We start from the raw sequence: 23,717 nt of genomic DNA, 5'->3' as shown, positions 1-23,717 counted from the left end.
TTGGGACTGTAGGGCTTGAGACCGGCATGGAAGTGCGCAGAGCTTCGGCATATGTGCGGTTCCCAACATCAGTGGACGCAGGAGGTGGTTCTAGATTTGTAACCGTTGGTTGAGGGCGACGGCTGTGAAGCACCTGCTGGACCTCGTCCCGAATAATATTGGTGATGCTGCTTACCTCCGGCTGTCTCGCCCCGTGTAGTTTCGCGATTTCCTCGCGGACGACGGAGCGGACGATTTCGCGAATCCACTCAATGCTGTTGCTCCCGAAGCTGGCGGAAAATTCAGTAGGTGATGCAGAATTCACTTGCCGGTTGAGTAGGGCTGACCGCTGATGAAGTACCCTCTCCATCGTAGTGGCTTCGGTCAGGAATTCTGCTACACTCTTCGGAGGACTCCGCACTAGACCAGCAAAAAGCTGCTCCTTCACGCCTCGCATCAGATAGCGTAGCTTTTTTTCTTCTGGCATTGCCGGATCCGCTCGCCTGAAAAGCTGCGTCATGTCCTCCACGTACATGGTGACGGTCTCATTAGGCATCTGGATGCGTGAATGCAATGCACGTTCAGCACGATCGCGGCGGTCGGGGCTCCGGTAGGTCTCCAAGAGGCGATGCTGGAACTCGCGCCAGGATGTCAAGACATCACTTCTGTTCATGAACCACGTTCGGGCGCCGTCTTTCAAACACGCGTAGACGTTGCGGAGTTTGGCGGCTTCGTCCCAGTAGTTGATCGCTGCGACGTGTTCGAACTCGCTCAGCCAGTCGTCCACATCCTCAAACAGCTCTCCGTGAAAGGGACTAGGCATCAGCGGGTTCTGGACAGTGCAATAAATTGGTGCCGACGACGTAGGAGTTTCCATGACGCCTTGAGGCGAAGTCATAGTCGCTCTATGGATAAGCTGTGCCGGTGTCTCTGGTGGTAGGCCTCGTTGGCGGCGGCTTGTTCTGTGAACTGGCGTGTCCACGGGCACAGGGCTTGTGTTCCGGCTCCTGGATGGGCTCTTGTGCATGGGGTGCGTCGTCAGTTGTCGTACCCAGCAGCTCCACCAATCTTGTCACCAATCTTGTCTCACTCAAGGAAACCTTCCGCAGAACTGCTCGTCAAGCTAGGACAAAAAGAAAAACTGCTCCAACCCAACCTCTTCGTCCTCTTCCACACGAAAACCACGCGAATTCATGCGGCAGTATGTTCATAGAATTGCCTAAACTTTTTCTTTACGACTTAGAATGGCCTTTCTTGCTTTGTATAATATCTAGGAAGGTGCTAGAAAAAAAGCCCCCTCCCCACTCCCTCGAAAGAGCTTGCTTGTCGTCGGTGCCCATCACTAAATAGTCCTGGCGCCACTGCTGTATAAAAGTATCATCGAACATCCTTTGCTTTTGCAACACTGTTAGTGTTGCAAGGGCAACACTAACACTTCACTACAGTATAAAGACATGCTTAATCTCATTGATACTAATAAATTATTTTTAGAACATTATAGTAGAAGAAATACTTAGAAGATTAAAGATAGTTGCCCCCACAGTGCAACTGCTTTTTGCTTCTAATTTCCTGCTTCTAATAAAGAATGTAAAGTTCAGTAATGTTATGCCAAAATAAGTGGTGCCAACAGTGCTACTTTACTAGAAATTTCCATCTAATAGGAATTTCCAGCTAATTGCTCCTTTTTTTAACCTTCCGCACACTTGTGTGCTCTGAGGTTCATGTCTGACAAAGGCAGCCGAGTGTGACAGACGATTAGAATGTGACAGACGATTAGAATGTGCCAACTGTAGCTTCCCCATTTTTTTTTAGAAAATCGGGCGGGGTGCACATACATATCTTTCAAAATTGTGCACACCTAATTATTACAAATAATCTATCAGAATTTACCATCAACAACACGTGCCATTTTGTTTTAAGGCTACTGAGCCTGATATCGACTGATAGAATATATATAAATATAGAATGAAAACGCTGTTCTCTTCTTGAGCAGTCACCCTTACATGGCATATGAAACGTCCAAACGGCATGTTGCCCCCTTATTTCACTCAACCCAACTAGCTTGCAAGGTTCTTTTCGAGCTTTGCTTGTGAAATAGTGTACCAGTCAATGCAGTCCAACATAGCTGTAATGCATCAGGTTTTGTGATCACAGCTAGTCTCTAGTGAGATCAAAAATGCCTTCCTTTGTTTGACCTGTTCCTGATAAACTTTGTAAAGTATCTGATAGCAGGGAACAGGGGAAAATCGTGCACTACATCTTTATTGAGAAGCCGTGTCCTTTTTACTCTTAATTCAAGTATACTCAAATCTCCAGGATAAGAGAAATCAAAAAGCAGGAAAAGTGATTCTCAATTTTCTATATATTTCACTGCAGTGAACTCCATGGGTAGATTATTGTGTGCCAATTCACGTACAGGGACAAAATCTACTGAAATGTTGTGTGTACCTCATTTATTATACAGACTTCATATGTGTAATCTTGCTCACTTAACTACTGTTATGTTTGTCAGCATGAACAGATTTATGGTGACTATTCATTGAAGAGATATCTTGCTTTTTTTTGCCATTATGGGGAACAGCTAACCATTTAAGGTTCACCAACGGCCACCTGAATGCTTAAACAGATGTGATCAAGCAACATCACACAGATATGCTTTTGTTGCTCTGTACTTCTGACATCTTTTGCATGCAATCCATGGTTGTAGCAAAATCCTAAGCTAAAGTGACAATGTGTATACAATGCACTTTAAATGCCACCGTCTTTGTTAGTTTCTGTGTTTTAAGCTTTTTTTCAGGCATGTGCAATTGCTCATGCAGTAACAAAAGGAGTCATTATTCACACCTGCCTGAAATCAGCATGGACAAAGCAGCTACACAACTGGAGCTGATACTGTTACTGTATGAGCTCCAATCAGCTTCTTGATTGCCATGCACATGCGAGGTGTTTTTCACGTAGTGCAAGATCAGTAGTTGGGTGGGTTGATAAGTAACCCGTAAAAACACAAGTGTAAATAAGACTTAGTGGATGAGTGTTTGTGCATGTGTTCTGCCTACATTAGTGACTTTTTATGTGGTCATGAAGTATGTTGCCCTTGTATTTAGGCAGTAGGTGAACTGAGCTGTTGAACAGTAATGAGCACATAGCTCAACCTTGGCACAAAAATAGCTTTCACAAACACAGGCACTGTGACAATTATGTGCTTTCAAACGAATGCAGATTCTACAGTTATGATCTGCTGTTTTATGAATGATGCACTCATAGTACTGCTCTCATGCTCCAACAGCTATTGCGAACACTTACAAAGATTGGGAGCACAAAGCAAACAATAAATTGCATCGTAAAAATGTAACTGTGAGCATTCAAGGCTAACAGCTCTGATCCTAAAGAACAGCGCTTCAGCAAGCAGCTGAGATAAAAAAAACTGTTACACTATGTTTTTTTTTTTCGCTCTCTCTTGACCAGTTTGACATCTTTTCTGTAGATGCAGCAGGTGATAGAAGGCCTGAAAAGTTTGGCTTTTACCTACCTGGAAGCTGCACCTTCACATCTTTGCATTATACAAGTGTCCTATGCTTTCATTGGCATCATCAGCTTCTTCTATGTCCACTGCAGGGTGAGAGCTTCTCCCAATGAACTCAATTTTACACTGACTTGCACGAGCTGATTCGATCCCATTCCTGTGAACTTTTTAATTTCATCAACCCGCCTGACTCCCTCCCATCCTAAACAGGGCTTCCTATTCCTTAGTGTCGTTCTTACTGACCATTGGTTATCTACTCTGTGTAATACATGACCTGCTCATGTCCATCTTTAATGTCGACAAGGATGTCGGCTACTCAAATTTTGTTCTGTCATTCACTCTGTTCTCTTTCTGTCTCGATGCTTATGATATTGATAACATAAAAAAATAGCATAATGTTAAAGCCATGTCATTACTGTTACACATTTGCATCACAGTATAGCATGTTCACATGCAGGCTTTTGGAAGAGGCACATAACCTTTCACATTATATAGCTAGTGAAGACTAAGCCAAAGGACTAAGTTTTTTATTTATGCCAATGACTGTTTGTTTGAACAACCTGAGAAAACGTTAAATGTTGGCACTTTGTGTTAGCAAGAAGTTATATACTTAAAATGAAGTTATATGTATGCCAAAAAATTTCCTTCTTTGTCTTACTGCCTCTATGAAATAGACTGCTGGACATCTACCGACCATGTAAAATTTCATGTGCAGAGGAACTTGAAAAATTGTTTCTTTTAATGGCTCTTGTGCAGTAGTACACCCACACTGCTAAAGAAAGTGATGATTAGATGATGAATTTTTCAATCTTGTACCTAGAATAAGAAGCCTTTTTTTCTCTACTATAGGCTCCAAAGCCTAAAGGAACAATAGAGGTTAGCTCCATGATAGACTTCCTTTTAACAATGACTAGAGAGAGCTCTGCATCTACAATAACTAATAGTTATCGTAAGGGTGGTTGTAAAACGTTGAATTGTACAATTCTCGTGCCCATGGTGTTTGGCACATTTAACTCTTTTTATACGGCGGGGAAAACAGGTGTTTTATTTTTAGGTTACGCTTTTTCTTTTTTGTTGAACAAACTACTGCACCTAATATTTTGTATGATACATCAACACAAAATAGAATGAACATTTTTATGCATGTAAGCTTCATTAACAAGATTAATGCTATGTGAGTGATCTAAATTACCAGATTCAGGATTGCAGGACAAAATTGGACATTGTTTGTGAGGACATGTTTCCGTCTTCTAAAAAAAATGTAACCGGAAGTATAAAAAATGTACTGCCATCTAATAGGCACCACCCCAGTAAAATTGAATTTTTTTTTTAAACATGCCTTTGCCAACAAAAATCTTAGTGTAAGCATTATAATTGGACGTGTCATGTGGCAAAGCAGTGCCTTGATGTGAAGTATTGCGTAACGTCACATTTCTTGCAGTGTAAACTCACGTTTTCTGCTCGGTTTTTAGTCTCACTTGTATTTCTTGGTTTTAATTAGTGTTCATCCTAGCAGGCTGGTGCTCTAATGAAAACTGGCACTGTTTTATGCAGAAAGCAAAGCTAACTGATTTTCCGGGCTGGTTTGAATCGTAGCTGCTCTCAGAACCAAAGTTCGACCAAAAAGCAGCATGCTGGGATAGACAACTGCGCCACTTCGAAGTGTGTTAAAAAATGAAGAACATGTGAGGAAAAAAAAACTACATAAAAAAAGAAAACTGTCATTATTCTTCTTCATAATGGAGAGCACACTATGTCTATGGAAGTTGCGGAATTTCTCAAAAACAGCAATTCAAACCATCAATAGAGGGCTATCGATGCCCTATTGGTGCAGTATGGAAAGAGTTAATCTTTGCAAATTTTTCATACACTAATACCTTTTTTTTAAGTGCAGTGAGGCAGTGAAATTCTGGGCATGTGTACAACAACAGCAAATCTTAACTGAAGAAATAGCTTTTTCAAGGACAGTTGCACAAGAGTAGCAACGCCCAATTTTTAAGGCTATGCTTTTGCTTACCGCACACTTGCAACAGCCAAACATACATCGTGGCTGGAACTTCTAACTCTTGTGTTTCTAGTAGAATACATCTTTAAAACATCCATTTTGCAAGCAAACAAAGCTGTCTGAAGAAAGGACAACCTTTTGGCAAATTCAAATACCATATCTGAATCCCGTGTTAACCAAACTGCTGTACTAACAGATTTCACAGACAAGAGTGCCAGTGTACTGTTCTGTTGCTTTTGTAGGAAACTGTATAGGCTTGCCAATGTTTCCACTGAAAAGCTCCGATAAAGCTACCAAATGTGACTTGCTGTAGAAGAGACAGTTGTAACAAATACCCTTTGTAAGTCACTCGGGAAAAAGTACGAGACCTAGCAGCAAATTTCACGCATCAGACAGCCTGTCTAGTCACAATAGTGCATGTTCCACCTGCTGATACAGTGCAAGATCGTGCCTTCCTCACACAATTCAAGCATGGAGCAGTTCACGACAAACTGGCTCCGTGTGTACCAATGAAATAGAACACAAGAGAAATAATTGCAATGAAATATGGGCCTCGCTCGAAATTCATGAATGACACTTGCAAGTTACAACAGAAGTTCTTGGCTGACAGGCAAGCTTCACGCCACTAATTTGTACTGTCTGCATTAGAATGTGGCCTTTTTTATGCCTATGCTGAAAACCGTGTATGCTTGTACTTTTCTTACTTGGAACTATCTTGTTCAGGTGGCATTTGGCGCACTATAACACACACTCTGGCTGTAGATGCCACAAAAGTGGAGAAAGAACAATAGTATGCTACAGCTTTTTCGCATAACTGCTCCTGAATCGGCTTAGTTCTTACTTGACGAATTATGCATTTGCCACTGAGAGGATCTTAAACAGGCAGCCAAGTAGCCATGCTTAGCATCAACTTACTTGAATATAACATTTGTACAGCCAGCTAGATATTATAGAAAACATGCTCACAGAGAACAACGTTAACTTGTGTGCTAAGCCCTACTTGCATAATCGCACTGGAACATTCGGCGAGCCAGCTTAGTTCTTTTCCACTGCAACTCTCTCAAAGTACTGCAATGGCTGTTCGGTAGAAAGAGCCTTCGTAGAATGAGCGGACTGCATGAGCATCTTTTCACACAGCAGAACTTTCTAAATGACCACTTGAACTGCTAGATAGCCTACTAGTGTAATCGCATTTGGCAATCTTGAAAGGTGGCTACAAATTAAAATAGGTATGCTGTTGATTCTTGACAACCTTGTACTGTCACTGTCAGACTCCAACCTAAAACACCTGTCAATGGCTTGCACAGAAACAAGTCGCACGAAGTTAAGGCCCTTTTTTGAGAGAAGAAACTCTTTGTAGAGGGTAAAGAGCTTGCTTAGATGCCCTCACAATGATGCAATGAGGGGAATAAGGCTATACACAAGCTCTATGAAAGCCAACAGACAATGAGATTCTGTCTGAGAATCTCTGCCCCATTGAGATTCTGTCTAATAGTGTCATCAGCTGACTTGCACTACAAAAATAATGCCCTATCATAGCTGGTGAAACAAAGAAATTTAATGGGACATTAAGGGCTGTGCAAGTCGTGCCTAAAAAAAAATAAAAAAATGTGAGAATGTTCAAAAACTGTTCAACTAGTTCTGAGAGAATGCTGTAGCATGCGTCTCCTGATAAATTTTTATCAGCCGGGCTGCGTTAACATGCTCCTAAATTTACGTACTGAAGCATTTTTGTGTTTCTCAACTGTCAGAATGGGACTGCAGCTAAAAAGAGCTATTTATACAGTGCCATTCTTATGCATCCCTTGTATGTTACACACAAACTAAAATGAACCTTCTCAACAAGGCCCCTATAATTCTTGCATCACTAATACAAGTTATGGTGTATCTCAAGCATGCATGCTTGGTCCTTCAACTTTTTACACATAGCAACAGTTTGCAATAATGTTACAGCAATCAGAAAAGGCAACTGTCCACTATGCATAGAATATGAAATGCATCCAATAATGTGCAAGTATAATGTTCTGCTATATTTATTGATGCGGTGTACTATTTTACCCACTCGCAAATATGGCATACTCATGAGATACTCCACCTTAATGGCCCTCAGTGTAATATAATTTCATAGCCTACTAGAGTCTAAGAAAAAGAAAAGGAGACTGGGGTGGCAGCTGACAGAAATATCAATCAATAATCTTCAGGTTTTATCAAACAATTTAAGCTTTTATAGGCACTTACTAACGAGCTGCTTTTTGTAAGAGTGAATGGCCTTGCGCATATGCTTCTGATGAGTTAGTATTGTACTACATTTTGCTCTCTCTTTTTTCCGGCAGCTGATATCAACTATGTGATCTAAAGCTAAAATGTAAGCTTTATGTTTCCCCTGAAATGTATGCACGGAAATGACATTGGAAATTTTACTTTTTGCTACCCTTAGTAAAAGTGTGATGATCGAACCTTTGGCCTAGTGAGGATTTATAGTGCATAGTACCTAAATGCACTTCATAAATGCATTTCAAAGGCCATAAATTCCAAGCATCTCAGATTCCTAAACATACCAGTAGTAGACAGAGCTCATCATTAAAGACCAAAATGTAATCAGCTAGAAACTCGGGCACAGCAGCGACTCAACTTTGACAACCAGTGATGGGATAACTACAGATGTACACTGTCAATTTTTATGAAAGCGAACACGTGAGCATGTGGCCTGCACCTTCCAGCGACTGCTTGTTAAGCGGGAGCAACTTCAGCCTCTTTTCACAATGTGCGATCAAAACGACCAGTCACTGACTCATTCGTGATATGGCACGATTGGGACCCCCTGCCCCTTCAATGTGATTACTTTCGCCTTGAAGGTGCAGGGGTTGCAATCGTGCCATATCACGAATGCATCAGTGACTGGTCGTTTTGATCGCACATTGTGAAAAGAGGCTGAAGTTGCTCCCGCTTGAACACGCTGCAAGCAGTTGCTGGAAGGTGCAGCCCACATGCTCGCGTGTTTGCTTTCATAAAAATTGACCGTATACCCGAGTACAACTCATCTCAATGGACGAAAAAAATCACATTATGACAAGTTAGAGCTGCGCAATGTCGAAGCTACAGAACACCTGACTACATGGCTAGTACCAAAAAGGTATACAATGAAGGCATTTCGTGCCATTACCCAAACTTGAACGCCGTTGTGTGTGACACACTTCACATTTTGTTGCGTAGCTCGCACATATCCTTATTATGACCATAAGAATGTACTTCACAGTTTATGTGTGCCAAGCAACCATACTTTTCTTTTTGTTGGTACAACATATATGTATAGTACATTTTTTCTTTAACGGGGCTACAGCAGCAGAGTTTCTTATTAAAATTATTAGAAGGTATAAAACTGGCAATGGTAGTGCTACCAAATAATTATGCTTGTACATGGAGTTCCCTAATCTTAAAGAATGCAACTTGATATTCTCATGGAATTATTCATTATGCCTTATAATAATTGTTTCCAGTCAATAAAAGTTTTGCATCTGCAAAGATCCACAATCATTTCAAATTTTTACACTTATAACATGATTTTGTGATGAAAGTGATAAATTTGCAAAGCCAACAAAGCCTTCCAAAGCCAGAAAGATGAGAATTAGGAGAACCCACATACTACTATAATGCATCATTCGCATACTGTCTGAGCCACCACACAAGATAGTCCTGTAATTAGTATTTTAGTACAAAGAAGTATTATCTGATAATTTAACACTCTGCTGGCTGTAGCAGTTGTTAGCCGTAAGCCGAGTTGCCTGCTGTGGGCTATGCAGCCTTTGCGACATGAGAGCACATTACGAGAGCGACGAACCATACTCTTGGTGCCAGGTTTCAAACTTTGCTGCCAGTGCTTTGCCAGTGGGCTTGGTCTGCTTGATGGCATCCAAAATGTCCTCTGTTGACACTGGCTCCGGGATGATGCGGTCAGTTCCATCTGCTTCTGCAGTCAATAACAATGCACGTTTGTGTACACGAGTTTTAAGTATATCATATACTCACTCATTTTATATTGATGGTCTGGTATCTTTCCTGATCACGAGACCCACAATCCTAACTCCTAGATTATTAGAAATAACAGCAGTAGAACACAGCCACATACAGTTGACATTCTAAACCCACACGTGGTTATGACATCAACTCTGAGCCACGAGCAGAAGACAAAGAAGCGAAAAGAACGGCAAATATAGAACTAAAATATTTTTTAGACCCAACATCCCTTATAATACTGTTTCTTTGGCATGTTATCCATACACTTACAAGTACTATATGTCTTTGGGGTCTACATCGAGACAACTTTGTCAGTAAGCTAAAAGTTTCAGAAATACACTCTTTCTGTGAGTGAACACCTAATATGTACTTGTTCAAGATTCTCTAGACTCACCAAGTATGAAAGTAATGTGCTGCATTTTTTTTAAATGGTGCCCTACTCACTCAGAATAACTTTATATTAAAAAAAAGAAAAAAATATTCTTCAGCTGCCACCAAGTAACTATTACAAAACAAAAAAGGTTGCCTCTTATTCCTGCCATTATAGACTAAATTATCACAATAGTAAGTACTGGTGTAAAAAAAAGAAGAGTTCAGCAGAATTTATAACAACAAAGACATTTTATCACTTCACTGAAGGAATGCTCAACTTAGGCTGTACCATCTCAAATCTCAATGCCATAATGTGTTAAGACAAATGAGCACAACCAGTGGTACTGCGAGAGCTCAGGTGTTTACCATTATCACAGCATTCAGCAGCTTCCAATGCTTGGCGGAGGGACTTCATCACTGCTTCTTTGCAGGCTATCTTGATGTCTGATCCTGAATAGCCTTCAGATGCCTGTCAAAGGGTAAAGGCACAAAGAAATTGAATAATTAGCTTATTTAGTTGTCGGTTTTTATCATTCATTCCCATGATCAGAGCATCACAGAGAGTAGCATAAATACTACTGACTGGGTTTCAATGATCTTTTTTTCAACAGTGATTTCAAACTTTGCAACCGGAAATTCGTTTTTCTCAACCCTCGAGGACTGCTGATGTCACTCAGTGTTGTACAAAGTTTTGCTGCCATTGAACATGATGTTGTGTCAATGTAAAACAGTGACAACCACAAAGTTGACAGAGGTTCGGCCATCAGAAAGGCTACATGTGCAGAACTGACAATTGGGCGAGTTGGATGCTGGTAAACATGTTGAGTGGATTGAGCACGACACAACCAGGGCAGAAGTAAATTAAGGACACAAACACCAGCCCCAGTCTCACAACTAACTTTGTTAGCAGAGAAAGACATAATAAAGTACAACCTATAACTACATGAACACATGCCAATGACATCAAACAGAGAATAAAAATGACAAGATTAAAGGTGGGCTAAACAGAACTGTACCAAGTGATAAAACTATTCAAGAAAAAATTTCTCTATCGTGCAGGGCAACAGAGGCAATATTTGCGAACCTTGTGTATATTTTCACGCATGCGGATCAGGCCACCAGAGAAATTATGGAAGCTTTTTACGTCCATGGAAAAGGCCCTAGTTGTGTAAGCATGCCTTCTACTGCCCTGCATGACAGAGAAATTTCTTTCTTAATTAGCTTTCTCACCTGATACAGTTCTGTTTAGTTCATCTTTAATCTTCTGATTTTTATTCTCTGTTTGATGTCATCGGCGTGTGTTCATGTAGTTATAGGTTGTACTTTAAAATATGTCTTTCTGGGCCAATAAAGTTAGTGGTGAGACTCGAGCTGGTATTCGCGTCCCTTCTTTATATCTGCTCTGGTTGTATCGCACCCAATTCACTCATCATGTTTAGACAACATGTGGATTCTTTATGTACTTGTGTAATTTCGAACACAAATTGGCAGTAATAAGGCGACTGACAAAAGTATTTGCTCCACTTCTAGCATATAAGAATACATCTGCCATCCTGGGGCTATTTATTGCAAAAGCTATATTATTCATCGTTCATCTTGTCTCATTATATATGATAATTAGTGGCCAATACTAGCAGTAACAGTTGCATAGGGCTGTCATGGCTAATGAAAAAGAGCCAAAAAAAAATAACAATGAGAAAGACTATGTGAAACGTGACCCTTGATTTAACATTGCACTGATGCAAATGCCATGACAATTAAGTGCACTTTTTTATAAGTACGTAGTGATTTTTTCACTTCACGTACATACATACGCATCACTGCACAAACTATGGCAATAGGTTTCTGAGCGAGATAGGAAGAGAAATATACAGTCGCACCTCGCTGACAAGGTTGTAGTCGATGTCAGCAGCCACGAAGCAACTTTCTCGGCGGCCACCGCTCTTTGCACTCTGTCCACCTTCGAGGAACTTGTGGAACAAAAACGTGCGGGCCTCTTTGCCGGGCAGAGGCACCAAGATGCGTTTTTCGAGTCTTCGAAGAACGGAATGGTCCAGGTCCCTGTTCTCAGAGACGGTTAAAGGAAATATTCCTTATGTGATAGTGTGCAGTTTTAAACCTCTATCTGTTGTACTGTGGAATCGCACCAGACAGACACAGTTAAGTACTTTAAAAGATAAAATGAAAAGACGATTCCCATAAAGCTGACAGACCTGATAAAGCACCTGAAAAAATCTCTACAGAGAGGTTGATTGATTGATATGTGGGGTTTAACGTCCCAAAACCACCATATGATTATGCGAGACGCACTCTACAGAGAGGTTGACAAAAAGTTAAACTTCTGGTGTTAAGCCACCGTGACATACCACTAAAGAGAAATTTTTAGTTGCATCTCAGAATCTGCAGCTAACTTGTCACTTGCTAAATTTTTTTTGTGTTCTAATGAATGATGACTTGCTCACCATGGGGAATTGGAAGTAGCCAACACAAACACGTGATCCTTGGAGTTGCTCAAGCCATCCATCTGTATCAGGAGCTCACTTTTCATGCGGCGACTGGCCTCGTTCTCGCTGAAAAAAAAAAATGAAAGAAAATGATCAAGAAACTATCAAAGCAGCAGGTATGGAAGGACAGCCTAGCTGCATCTCATTTGCACATCAATACTCAGAGGAACAGTACTTTCAGAATATGTACCTAAGCATTTCCTGTGGTACTGAGCATTGAAACCACGACAATCAGGGGCAGGTTACCTGTTTCCAAGTCCACCTTTAGCCCCAACCAGTGCGTCGAGCTCGTCTAGAAATATGGTCGCAGGCGAGTTGTGTCGAGCCAGTTCAAACAGCACCTGTATGCAAAGGGGTGCCTCTGGTTATGGCAGACCAATCCTTTTTGTCCGAACAACATAACCAGGAACGCTGCTCATCGAGATATCAAGCACGTAAAAATTCAGAACATGGGCATTTAGGAAGTACTAGGAAAAAAAAAACTGCTCACCCTGACTAACTTTTCAGACTCTCCTCGCCACTTGCTGACCAATGTTGACGCAGTGATATTGAAAAACGTAGTCTTGCATTCTGTTGCTACAGCTTTTGCAAGGAGTGTCTTTCCGGTGCCTAAAGCAGAGAATTTATTAATGACAAAACATATCAGACCAAGGTGCTGCTTGCTTTGTCTTAGAGCACTACGCGTATAATCTTAATGAAGTAATTTTCTTCTCATTCTGCTTGGACAACTAAAATCAACTCTCAAACATTCAAATGAAAGCTAAATTCTATTTGCACAGGTCTTTTGACAAGTTAAATTTTAATGCCTTCAAGTGAGCAGAGTTTCAGCTTGTGAAAACTGTATACATTCTTTTGTAGTATCATCATGCTGTAAATCAATTTCAATGGATTCCAGGCACCTTCTAATAAAAGTAAAGCCCGCGGTATGTATCCACATTGGCAGTCATGAAAGCAGCCTTAATATGGGACTGTATAATATGCATATCTGCTGATGCAGCCCAATGCCATGCGGAAAGTATCTTACATGTGATCACGACCTTTTGAAACCATAAATTTCATTATCTTTGTCAGTAAAAAGATAGTAATTCTAAAAGAAAAATTGGGGGTACACAATACACCAACATGTGAAAAAAAAATCCACCTGGTGGTCCGAAGAGCAGAAGTCCCTTCCATGGACCCATTATTCCAGAAAAGATGTCTGGATACTAAGCGGCATGCAATGATAATAAATGCATCACAGAATAAATTACTCATTGCAGTGAACAGCAGTTCGTAATCAAATGTGGTCATCATGAAATGTTAATAACAATACCTTCGGCTCACACTTCAAGCTTTGTAAAACAACACACCACAGTGCTTTTCAATATGTGTGGAACAGGAAACTCAACAGCGGACAAGAGTTCCCAACAAGAGCGAAACATGCTCACTCTAAGCATTGTCGAACCACAAAGTAATCAATATGTTAAAGAAAATCAGTTTACCATGTCTTGAAGTGGTCATTCTAGTGCACAGTTTATGCATGCACTGTTATTATCTATGTACTATTTGAAAAAGAAGTTTTCCTATGTTTTTCAATTTTTCCTTATTAGTGTAACAGGTTTAAGTAATGACAGTCTAGTATGGTCTTATCAGAACTATCACTAAACACCAAAGACCAATACAAGCTTTATTGGTGTCTCAGGCCTATTGTTTGGTAATATAATAGAATGAAATAACAAGTAATCATATATTTTTAAATATTTCTACGAAAACTTTTTCATAGACTACTAATGAAGCTTCGCTGAATACAGTTTTTACTTCCGCTATCATGACAAATACAGGCTGAACTGACCTTCATTGGATAAATTAAAGCTTCCTTGATAAGCCGCTTTGCTGACTCAAGACCAACAATGTCATTCCAGTGGACATTTGGACTGTCCACATAGACATCCTGCAAAAAAAAAAAAAAAAGCCACATGCATCACAAAACAATGTCACTGCTTTCTTTTGTTGAGCAACCTTTTTTAGTAAATTGCTCAGTGTATTATTTTTGTTTAATGAGGAATTTAATTTTGAGGCACTGTGTGTGTGCATATACTGTTTTACAAAGTCCGTACATTGTAATGATATGAGAGAATTTTTATGTCAAGTTTTTAACTCTTTCGTTGCCATGCAAAAATGGATATTTTTTATATGTCTCAGGAATGTAGTTTTTGCCAGTTTGGAAAGTACTCCAGCACGCATTGCAGCATACCAAATTTTGCACTAGGAAATGCAATTTCCATAAAATATATTTTGTAGAGCAACAAAGATATTTTCAAATGAATAAAAATGTGAAAAGTGTGTAATTTTTTGTAGACAGCTGGTAAACAGTGCAATATAAAACACTATATAAGCAAAAATATTATAAACAAGGAAAATTAAAGATATACATTTTGAAGATAAATCACCCAGGAAAAGTATAAAAAACAATAAATATTGTAGAAAATATTTCTACTCAAACAGACTAAGAAAATTGAAACCGAGGTGCTGCCTCATCGCTTGTGCCATGCGGTGAAGCATTGCACGGTTTTTCGTGTGACACAGGTGAACTCGTACACTTTTCTCAGTAAATTTTCGTTTTTTTTTGCGATAAGAGCCTGAAGGTGTTTCAATATAGCATGGATAGCCGTGCTGTGAATAATCTCTCTATAAATCAGATGACCAATGAACTTGACTATTTCGTCTAGCATCACCTCTCTTCATGAGCCACCTCACTCCGGATAGGTTGGCGTTCCAATATATGCATCCAAGCATTACTCTTTGCATTTTTGCACATCGTATAAAAAGAAATATTGCACGCAGTTTTAAAACGTTTCGCACTGCTTCGTAGTAAAAGACAAGGGCCACTGGGGTGTTCTCCGGTGGCCTTCTTGTCATGAAGAAAAGCTCTGCAGCCAGTGCCAACACATCACACACCAGTGACGTGTGGACCTCGCACGTAACCAGAGTTGCTGTAAGATTGTGCGCAAAGGTCAGCTGCTACACACTTGAGGTGGAGGAAACAACGTGAGGCTGTAAACTAAACAAACCCGTCAACGGCTGAGGATGTCTCAGGCTGACGCAAAACATCGTCGCCATCAAACTTGAAGCTATGGTGCTGTCATCCTCGAAGCTCGTCTTCACTCAATTCAGGTGCGGTTGCAAGACAGTTTTGAGTGGCGTGTGCTTTTTGCAGCACTGGTGTGCCCCCATGTGCGCATGATGACTATGCCATAGGAGCGACTAGAGACACCAGTCGCGGCCCTGTGTCTGATGTAACAATACAAGCAATACCAGAGCTGTTTAAAACTGACTGAAAAGGTCACCTCCACACTTTAAACATGCAGCGGATCTCCAAAAATATTTTTTGTAGAATAAATTTTTCCCAACTTTTAGCAACAGCTCTCTATTAAATAGCTGGCATAAATTTTTGGTAATTATTGCTGCTCAACACTATCAGATAGCGAAGCTGACACCTTAATTTGATATTTGACTTGCAAAAGTTCTTTTGATTAGAGAACTTTGATGTTATTCTAGCATAACCAAGATGGGCACGGACTTCTTCCAAGTTCGCCAGCCAAGTGCATTTTCCCCAGAACACATGCATATTGGTTTGCGCAAAGGTCTGTCAAAAATCAATATCTTGCCAAAACAGCCAAATTAAAATTGATTCTGAAAGTTGAGTAGCTAGACTAACTACTAAAAAGTGCTGGGTGCATGAGAAACATGTTAAACATGCCGACTGACGATCCAAAGCGTCGATGACCGGTGATCAATTTGAATACGCATGGTAATAAAAGAGTTAAGGAGAATTCCGTGGCAGCTAGTCGCACTTCAATTTTGAACATACCCTGCCCTCATGGTATTCGTTAAAAAATAAATTACTGTAAGGGTAGTTGATGCACGGTAATTATGACAGAAACAGTCATAATTACGAAAAAAGGGAGGTAGAGACAGAGCTGAGGGTGTCATCTTGAACTTGCTACAGACCAAATTAGACTACATTCTAAAGCATAAAAAAAAAGGTAGAGAAAAAGATGACACCAAAAGCCTTAGTAGCTGACATGTTCATAACATAAAATCACAGCGCATGCAATACCCCAGGCTCCAACCTCGTGAATACAAAATTTTCCCTCCCCTAGGACAGCTGAAATTTCCCTTTTTCTACCAAAGTTTCCCTCAGTTATATAAAATAATTAAAATTATTCATAATTTCTTGTGTGACCGGCACTTCTGTTATTTAATCACCATTTGTACTGACAAGATTTTGTTTACCATAATTTTAACCGTGCATTATTTAAACAAAGAAGTAATGAGTAATCACGGTAATGAATTACTCTTCATATGAGGCGCTAGCTTGTACCACCTTGCTCTGAAGTTTGAACATTTGCACTCTCGCAGCACACTCAGCTTCTGGGTCTTTGGTAATAAACACGGAGTGTGCACTCACAGAGGGGCTGCTCAATCAAACTATCAGCCTAGCCAGGACGATCCATGCTGACTGATATGAAGCAACGTGGTGCTCCGCTTGTCTAATGATGCAAAATAGGCCATGTGTAGGTACAAAGTTATTTGAAAGAACAATAATTTATTCGTCACTTTTGTTCATATATTAGGACAGCCACCAAATGCAACATATGCTAGAGTTTTCAAACATGCGATAGACACTACGGAACAAATTTTTTCTCCCAACACGTTAATGTAGCTCCCTACGTATACATTGATGCATTCCACATAGGCAGCTTGTAGCATGGAGTTTTACTAAGCTGCCGTTTTGTCTGCAACATTCCAATGAGACAAGGAGCAATAAGGCTAATATTGAGATGAAGGGTATTCACTAAATGCGAGTGCTTATAGTGACTTATGTAAATATACGGATGCATTCCACAGTGCAATACAACAATCGGTCAGCTGCTTACTTACAAATTGGGATCACAGAAGTGTCTCTAGGTATTAAAAAAACGATTGTGGTCAATATATGACAGTATTAGAAAAAAAAAGAAAAAAATGTAATACAGTATCTATTTAAGGGAGCAGACTGGACTTTGGGACCAAAAAGTGACAAAAAAAATTAATTTTTTAAAATTGACATATTTGGTTTCTGCAAGTATTTTTCTATCTCTCTGCTAATTTTCACACACTAGGACGTGGAAACTTTTTTTTGTAATGTCATTCTAACTGTCCAGATTCTTGGTGCTGTTAACATGCAGAACCTGCAAAAAAATGGGGAACCGACTTTGAGGCCTCTTTCTAATTTGCCGGGACCTATGTTAGAAGCTCTGCTATGAATTTCTGAGCACCTTTATGAGGATTGCAAAACATGCACACCATGAATGTTGCTTTTTTAAGAAGCTGTGTGTTCTCAGTTTTCTTCATTTTTCTCAAAAAAGTAAATTTACGACTGTTCAATTTTGAGGCCTCAATATCTCTACAGGTAGGGCAGGAACAACAATAATTCTTTTTGCAATGTGAGCCTGTATGTGTGTAGAATGCAAATATGGGGGCAGAATTTAGAGCACAAGCCTTTTTAATTAATTATTCATCAAAATTGTAATACAATTACAACTGCTTTTGAAAATAAATAGTTCATTTTGCTGTAAAATATTCTAGAAAGACCCAAAAACAAGACTCTTACATACTTTCAATCTATAGTCATTAGTCTATATTGGCATATCTTAAATATCACTTTTAGTTAAGCACTTTTATTTCTATGGCAGCCTTAAACAACAGGGGGTGAACTTAAGTAATCTCAGGAACAAGATGAGTTACAGGAAAACTAATTAAATATTTGAAATCAGCAGAAAAGACTGCACAATTCTGTGCAGTTTGATCAAGATCACTGGAGAAATAAACAAAAAACGTCTAGTACCAGTCTGCCTCCTTAAGTGCGAGAGGTTGCCTTGAAAATAAAAAAAAAAAACAATTTTGAAAATGAGATGAGGAAGAACATCCAAGCTTTTTCAAGAAATGGCAGAATTACTTTTTTTTTTCCCTCACAGACCTAAATATTACCTTAATGCAGGAAATTTCCCTCAAGTTGGCAGCCCTGGTGATGCCCATGCCAAGCTTGATTGAGCTATATGTTATTATATATATGTTATATGTGATTAAGCTATATGTTATATGTTATTGTGTAGGAACGTTCGAGTTCCCACACAACCTTATTTTTTCCTCACCTTTGAAATGATGTCAACCAAGTTAAACCATTCGCTTCCCAAAGTGGCACCCATAGCTTGAGGCAACTTTAGCTGCGGTACACCTGGTGTACAGATCTGCGTAAGCAAAGCATCGCGTTTATGGCCATTTTACAAAGCATGACTGACAAAAAGCTTACTGCACAGCACCACAATACCTGTATAAAACTGACCTAGTTAATGCTATCTAACCATTTCCCATCTGTGAAAAAAAGAACAGAATTGTGCCAAACTTTCCAAACATTTCCCCCCCTGAATTTGCAGAACTTTTTTCAGAATAAAATGATATAGCTACATTAATTAAATGGGGTTTCTTTATTTTACTAATGGCATAAGAAACAAAGCTAAAGATGACTTCATCACATGACAGTACAATAAAAGATAGCAACAAAATGAAAACTGAGAGTCAACATGGACAAGCGCGGCTATCTGGTGTCAAGAAACACAGTTATGATGAGTATAATCATGATTTATTTCATGTGGAACAAGTTTTGTTGATCATTTTGTTACAAAATCTCATAAGACTATCCTCTTTCTTGGAAGGGAAAGAGATAACACAATTTTCAAGCTGCCATTTTTTTTTATCGTATGGACAGAATTTATCTGTCCATACAATGTCATCTACTTTGCCAAAAAATACTATATTATGAAGTGTCACACCTTGAATTTCCCATATGGCAATTCATGCTCAAATACCATAACAGACCATCGATAACATAGCAGGCAGCACAAGTGCTTTTGTGTTGCTTAGCTCTTAAAGAGTTTGTTGAAGCCTGGACATCCTCAGTCATTTTTTTTTAATTTATGCAAACAGGATACAGCTTGGCAAGTTACTGAAACCTATACTTTAAACAGCATTATAAATTAGGCCATCTTTACTGGCCTGACAAGCTTACTATGGTACTGGGAATCAAACAAAAATCTTGACTCGATTAGTAAGTACCCTTTATTATCACCTATATTTATTTTGTAAAAAGAATATTCTGCATTTTGCCTCCATCTAATGTCCGTGTCTGGAATCAAACATTAGCTGCAATCTCAGACTCGGCAGTGTAATGCCACAGCTATGAAGCTACTATGGCAGGCGCTAAACCATAAGTTTAGGCTAGTGCAAATATTCATATGCTTCAAATATTCACACAAATATTATTGTATTAGAATTTAAATTGTCAAAAATTTTGAAGCATTCAAAATATACGGATAGGTGTATGTTAATCTGCATGTAACTCCTCTAAAAATGGTTTCACTGCAGAGAAGTGCTATGCCGAGAAAACATCTATCCAGGGGATATCCGTGCTGCCGCGAAGCTCCACTACAAGGTCAAATGAACACACTCTCACAGCGATTCATCATTTTATTTTTTAAGTTTAAAAGCTTGCTATACCGGCTTATATGCTTTAAGTATGGTAAATTTTAAAACGTAACATATTTTAGAGGCTATCACTAGTGTTTACCGAAATCCTGCTACAATTAAAAGTTGTTTCCACTTCGTTCGAATCAAAAAGAATGAAATTTGCACAGGTATTCTTTCAAATTTTGAAAAGTTCTGTACAGGTTTGTTAGGTCATGAAAAATATGGCCATTTTTTTTTATCATATGTTATAAACATACTATTCCAATTCGTTTGAAAATTATTCATCCAAAATTACTATTCACTTTGAATTCCCTTTGAATCTTAGGTTCCCTCAGGCCTCACCTCAGGTTTTTCATATTAATCGTATTCCCTATTTGCACAAGCCTACATAATTTAATTATAAATGACATTGTACACTTGAGCGCTTGTCCCACGGTATTGGGTATTGAAGTAAAACAGGCATGGGTGGGTTTTCTTTCTACTCCTAATGAACAAAAAACTGCTTTAGTCCAAACCCATTCCATCGCTCCCAAATAATAATTTTGTCTGGGGTTCTGTGTGCCATCATATGATTATGAGGCATGCCAAAGTGGAGGGCTCAGTAAATTTCTACCCGCTGGGTACTAGATCTTACTTGATTCTGCTGGCACCTCCTCCACAAAATAATAACTATGAAAAATAAGTGTGATAGAAGTGCTGGTTGATTAATCCAATCCTTTAATTCAAACCTGTTGGCAATAGGTCACTAACCTGTATTCCCAGGCGCCTGTCAATGGTGATGTTTTCCGGTCGAAAGGTGTTTTCTAGCTGTGTAAAAATTGTGAAAAAATAAACCACACAATAAATCGGTTGAAAAATAAATACCAAAGAAAATAAGGAACACATCACAGGTTCTGTCGCGAGTTTGAAGAAACCACCCATAAAATTTACAATGTTTCTGTAGAAACCTAGTTTAAGAGAAATGTTTTTCTTTATTTTTATTCAAACAGGACAACGATAAAGTACAAAACAGCTTAAGCAGAACCATGACCATTTAGCAGGTGTGCAGTGAAATGAATAGCATGTTTGAGACTGAAGCAACTAAGGCAACAGGTTTTAGCATTCAGCTGTAGGTTCGTACGCAAATAAATCTGAAGAGAGCACGGTTATTACCTTCCCTTTAGAGAGCTGCGAGTCAGATTTGTGCTTCTCGTCACTACTTGCACGATGAAGGCCCCGTATCCGAAATGTGCTGCAAAAAGACCCACTCCCATTGTTTGATGTTTGAGTTGACTGTCCCTGAGTAGAACTGAAAAATCACAAGGAAGAGCAGCACAGTGATCAGGAATTTACAATTGTAAAGCCGGTAAAGCTAGTCCACACAGATTCAAACTGTGATCAGGTTCCTTTCCGAGTGAAAGCCTACTCGACAGATGGGCCAGCACCGAGATGTAAAAGTACTGAAAAATTGTTCAGTTGGTATGAATTCATTATGGAAAGTTTTGCAGCACACACACAACAGACAAGGACATGATAAAAAAGTCTTGATTGTTTGCTTTCTTTCTTCACATTCTTTTCTAGAGTGTGCACGCTGAGAAACTTTCCATAAAGGGATGTTTACTTTTTGAGCGGCAGCATGACTTTTACCTTTCAATATTAATTTGAACCAGCTTTCTCTATGCTCAAAGTTTATATGCAAGCTGTTTGTCAGTGACACTTGGCGACCTGAATTTTAGTGTGCAGTGAGCTGTACAGTAATTAAAATAAGGTAGTCGCTTGGTTGTGGATAAAGTAATTTTTTGAAGTGGACACTGAGATAAATGACAACCACAATTTAGCGCAACGCAAGGGACTGTAGCACTGAACACTGCACAAGATAATGTTCAGTCGATTCTTCAGCTCAGAGTGCATTATGCTGTCTTTCAGCTCATATATTCAATGCAGACAAGGCCTGCTACAACTGATTCTTCTTACGTACTTGATTTTGTTCTGTTTTATTGTCTGCAAATCATGACATGTGAATCCTAATGATAGCAACCAGACTGTTGCTTACACTACTGATTAAGTGTAAATAAAAAAAAAGATGAGGAATAAAAATTGTTTCATTATCCCCATCAATAAACACCATGGTGATTAGATGCACATCAACAAGAGTCCTTGGTAGTGAATGTTAATAAAACTGAGTGCAGGAGTGTGTGCCTCAAAAGCGTAATGAATAAAAAAATGGGAGACGCTGACCTCAAAAAACGGTGAAAACAATGCAAAAATAACTCACTGCCCACGTGATGACTTTGACTGCTTCTGCGTGCCACTCTCTGCATGAGAAATGTGCAAATTAGGAAGATTTCGTGTCTCGAATGCACAAAACTATCCATGGGAAACAAGAAAGCAGCACGCAACACACCTTCCAGCTTACGAGTGATATGTGGCTGTTTCCTGAACTTGACAAACTGGAATGTTTCGTACTCTTGAAGTATTAGCTCCAGATCAACATTATCACAGAGTACGTATTGGTCAAGTTTCAGTGTTGATTCAGTCTTGAGACTTTCTGCAGTTGTCATGAGCCTTAGAGACAAAAAAAAAAGCAAGGCAGTTATAAATTGCTGGTCAAGTTGAGGCAAATAGTTGAAGCAGAGCTCCTCACCCTTCGTGTTGAAGGTAGTGTAGGATCAGTATTAGAAGGTTGCGCTTTCGGACGGCCGATTTCTGTTCTTCCTGCGCATTTATGACACAAATTCATTACAGCCACACCCGCAAAAGAATCGATTCAGTACTTACAGTGTCGGCGATGTGACCGTCCACGAACGATTTTGCTGTTTTTGACTCTGCCATCTTTCTGCAAAAAAAACGAGATATCAGCACGAACGAACTTTGCAGTTTCCGCCACAAACCTCATGGTGTAAGAAAACTTCACCGTCCTATGCTCCATAATAGAACTAAGCGAAGCAAGCGGCATGCCTTCGTTAAGTGGTCACGGCAGGACTGAGGCCCTTTCGAGCGACCGATTCGCGAAAGTGGCTGACGTGCCGACCTGCGCCGTTTTCTTGCTCATTTTTGTAAGCTCCTAAACCGGACCGAAGCCGTTATTGCAGTGCGTGAGAGACAGACGAGCCGGTCATCTGCGCTCGTCCACAGAATTATAAATAGAACGATTGATCGCGAGAGCGTGTGCGCAGTATTATCGCCCACACGAACGCCTTTGACAGCGCTGACCATAGCCAGGTGTCGAGTGGCGAAGCCACAGAACACAACGCGCACACCTGAGTTGAGAAGTGACCGCGACGCTGTACGTATGGATTTTGACGACAGAACTTCGCACCTGTTAGCAGCTGATGAGGAGCTCGTCTCAGATGATCAGCGGCCCACCGTCACCGTGGCGCTTACGCTACAGCACAGCTGATCGCTGCGCATCAACGCCATGACAAACAAGGTGCAGCCGAACGCGCAGGATTATTTTTGACCAAATGCCCCGAAAGCCCATCAGTTGCAGTCGTCGCGTGCTTGCAGTTTACATGACCTACTACACTCCTGACCTGTTCAGATAGCGGGGTTCCTATGGGAGCGCGTGTCCCCGCTCTCGTTCAATCGCTCGCCGTAGGTGGCGCTACCTATAACCTGTTCGTCTGCTTCTTTACGGTTGTTTTGTAGGCGCTGGTATAAGAATGCCTGCTTTCTGTGGTGAACTGTCGGCATATATGTGACTATTTCTTCCCATACATTGCTGGTCAAGTAAGCTGTTCAGTGCGCTTAAGAATTTATAGCACACTGGTTGACAAACGTGGAAACCCGTGGA

At 40.0% G+C, this 23,717-nt stretch overlaps 1 protein-coding gene across 4 annotated transcripts; it reads right to left on the bottom strand.

Moving 5' to 3' along the window:
• Positions 1 to 969: 969 nt before the first annotated feature.
• LOC119160148 (katanin p60 ATPase-containing subunit A-like 2) lies at positions 970 to 23,382 on the bottom strand. 4 transcript variants are annotated; one of them, XM_075865216.1, is made up of 17 exons: positions 23,244 to 23,382; positions 22,703 to 22,760; positions 22,569 to 22,639; positions 22,329 to 22,489; positions 22,200 to 22,239; positions 21,098 to 21,233; positions 20,696 to 20,752; positions 18,574 to 18,669; positions 14,229 to 14,327; positions 13,539 to 13,602; positions 12,888 to 13,006; positions 12,644 to 12,738; positions 12,356 to 12,463; positions 11,774 to 11,954; positions 10,260 to 10,362; positions 9,346 to 9,474; positions 970 to 1,102 (listed from the first exon to the last, which is right to left on the bottom strand). In XM_075865216.1, exons 2-17 carry the CDS (start codon positions 22,754 to 22,756, stop codon positions 1,098 to 1,100), a joined length of 1,518 nt encoding a protein of 505 aa, XP_075721331.1. In that variant the 5' UTR covers positions 22,757 to 22,760; positions 23,244 to 23,382; the 3' UTR covers positions 970 to 1,097. The 4 variants fall into 4 exon arrangements, with proteins under 4 accessions (XP_075721331.1, XP_037268753.2, XP_075721332.1 ...); XM_037412856.2 differs by lacking the exon at positions 970 to 1,102 and having other exon boundaries at positions 9,179 to 9,474; XM_075865217.1 differs by lacking the exon at positions 970 to 1,102 and having other exon boundaries at positions 9,179 to 9,474; positions 21,098 to 21,176.
• Positions 23,383 to 23,717: the final 335 nt, after the last annotated feature.

This window comes from Rhipicephalus microplus, chromosome 1 (genome assembly GCF_043290135.1).
Source record: "Rhipicephalus microplus isolate Deutch F79 chromosome 1, USDA_Rmic, whole genome shotgun sequence".
In the NCBI taxonomy this organism is placed as follows: domain Eukaryota; kingdom Metazoa; phylum Arthropoda; class Arachnida; order Ixodida; family Ixodidae; genus Rhipicephalus; species Rhipicephalus microplus.
This window is presented reverse-complemented; position numbering and strand designations above follow the sequence as displayed.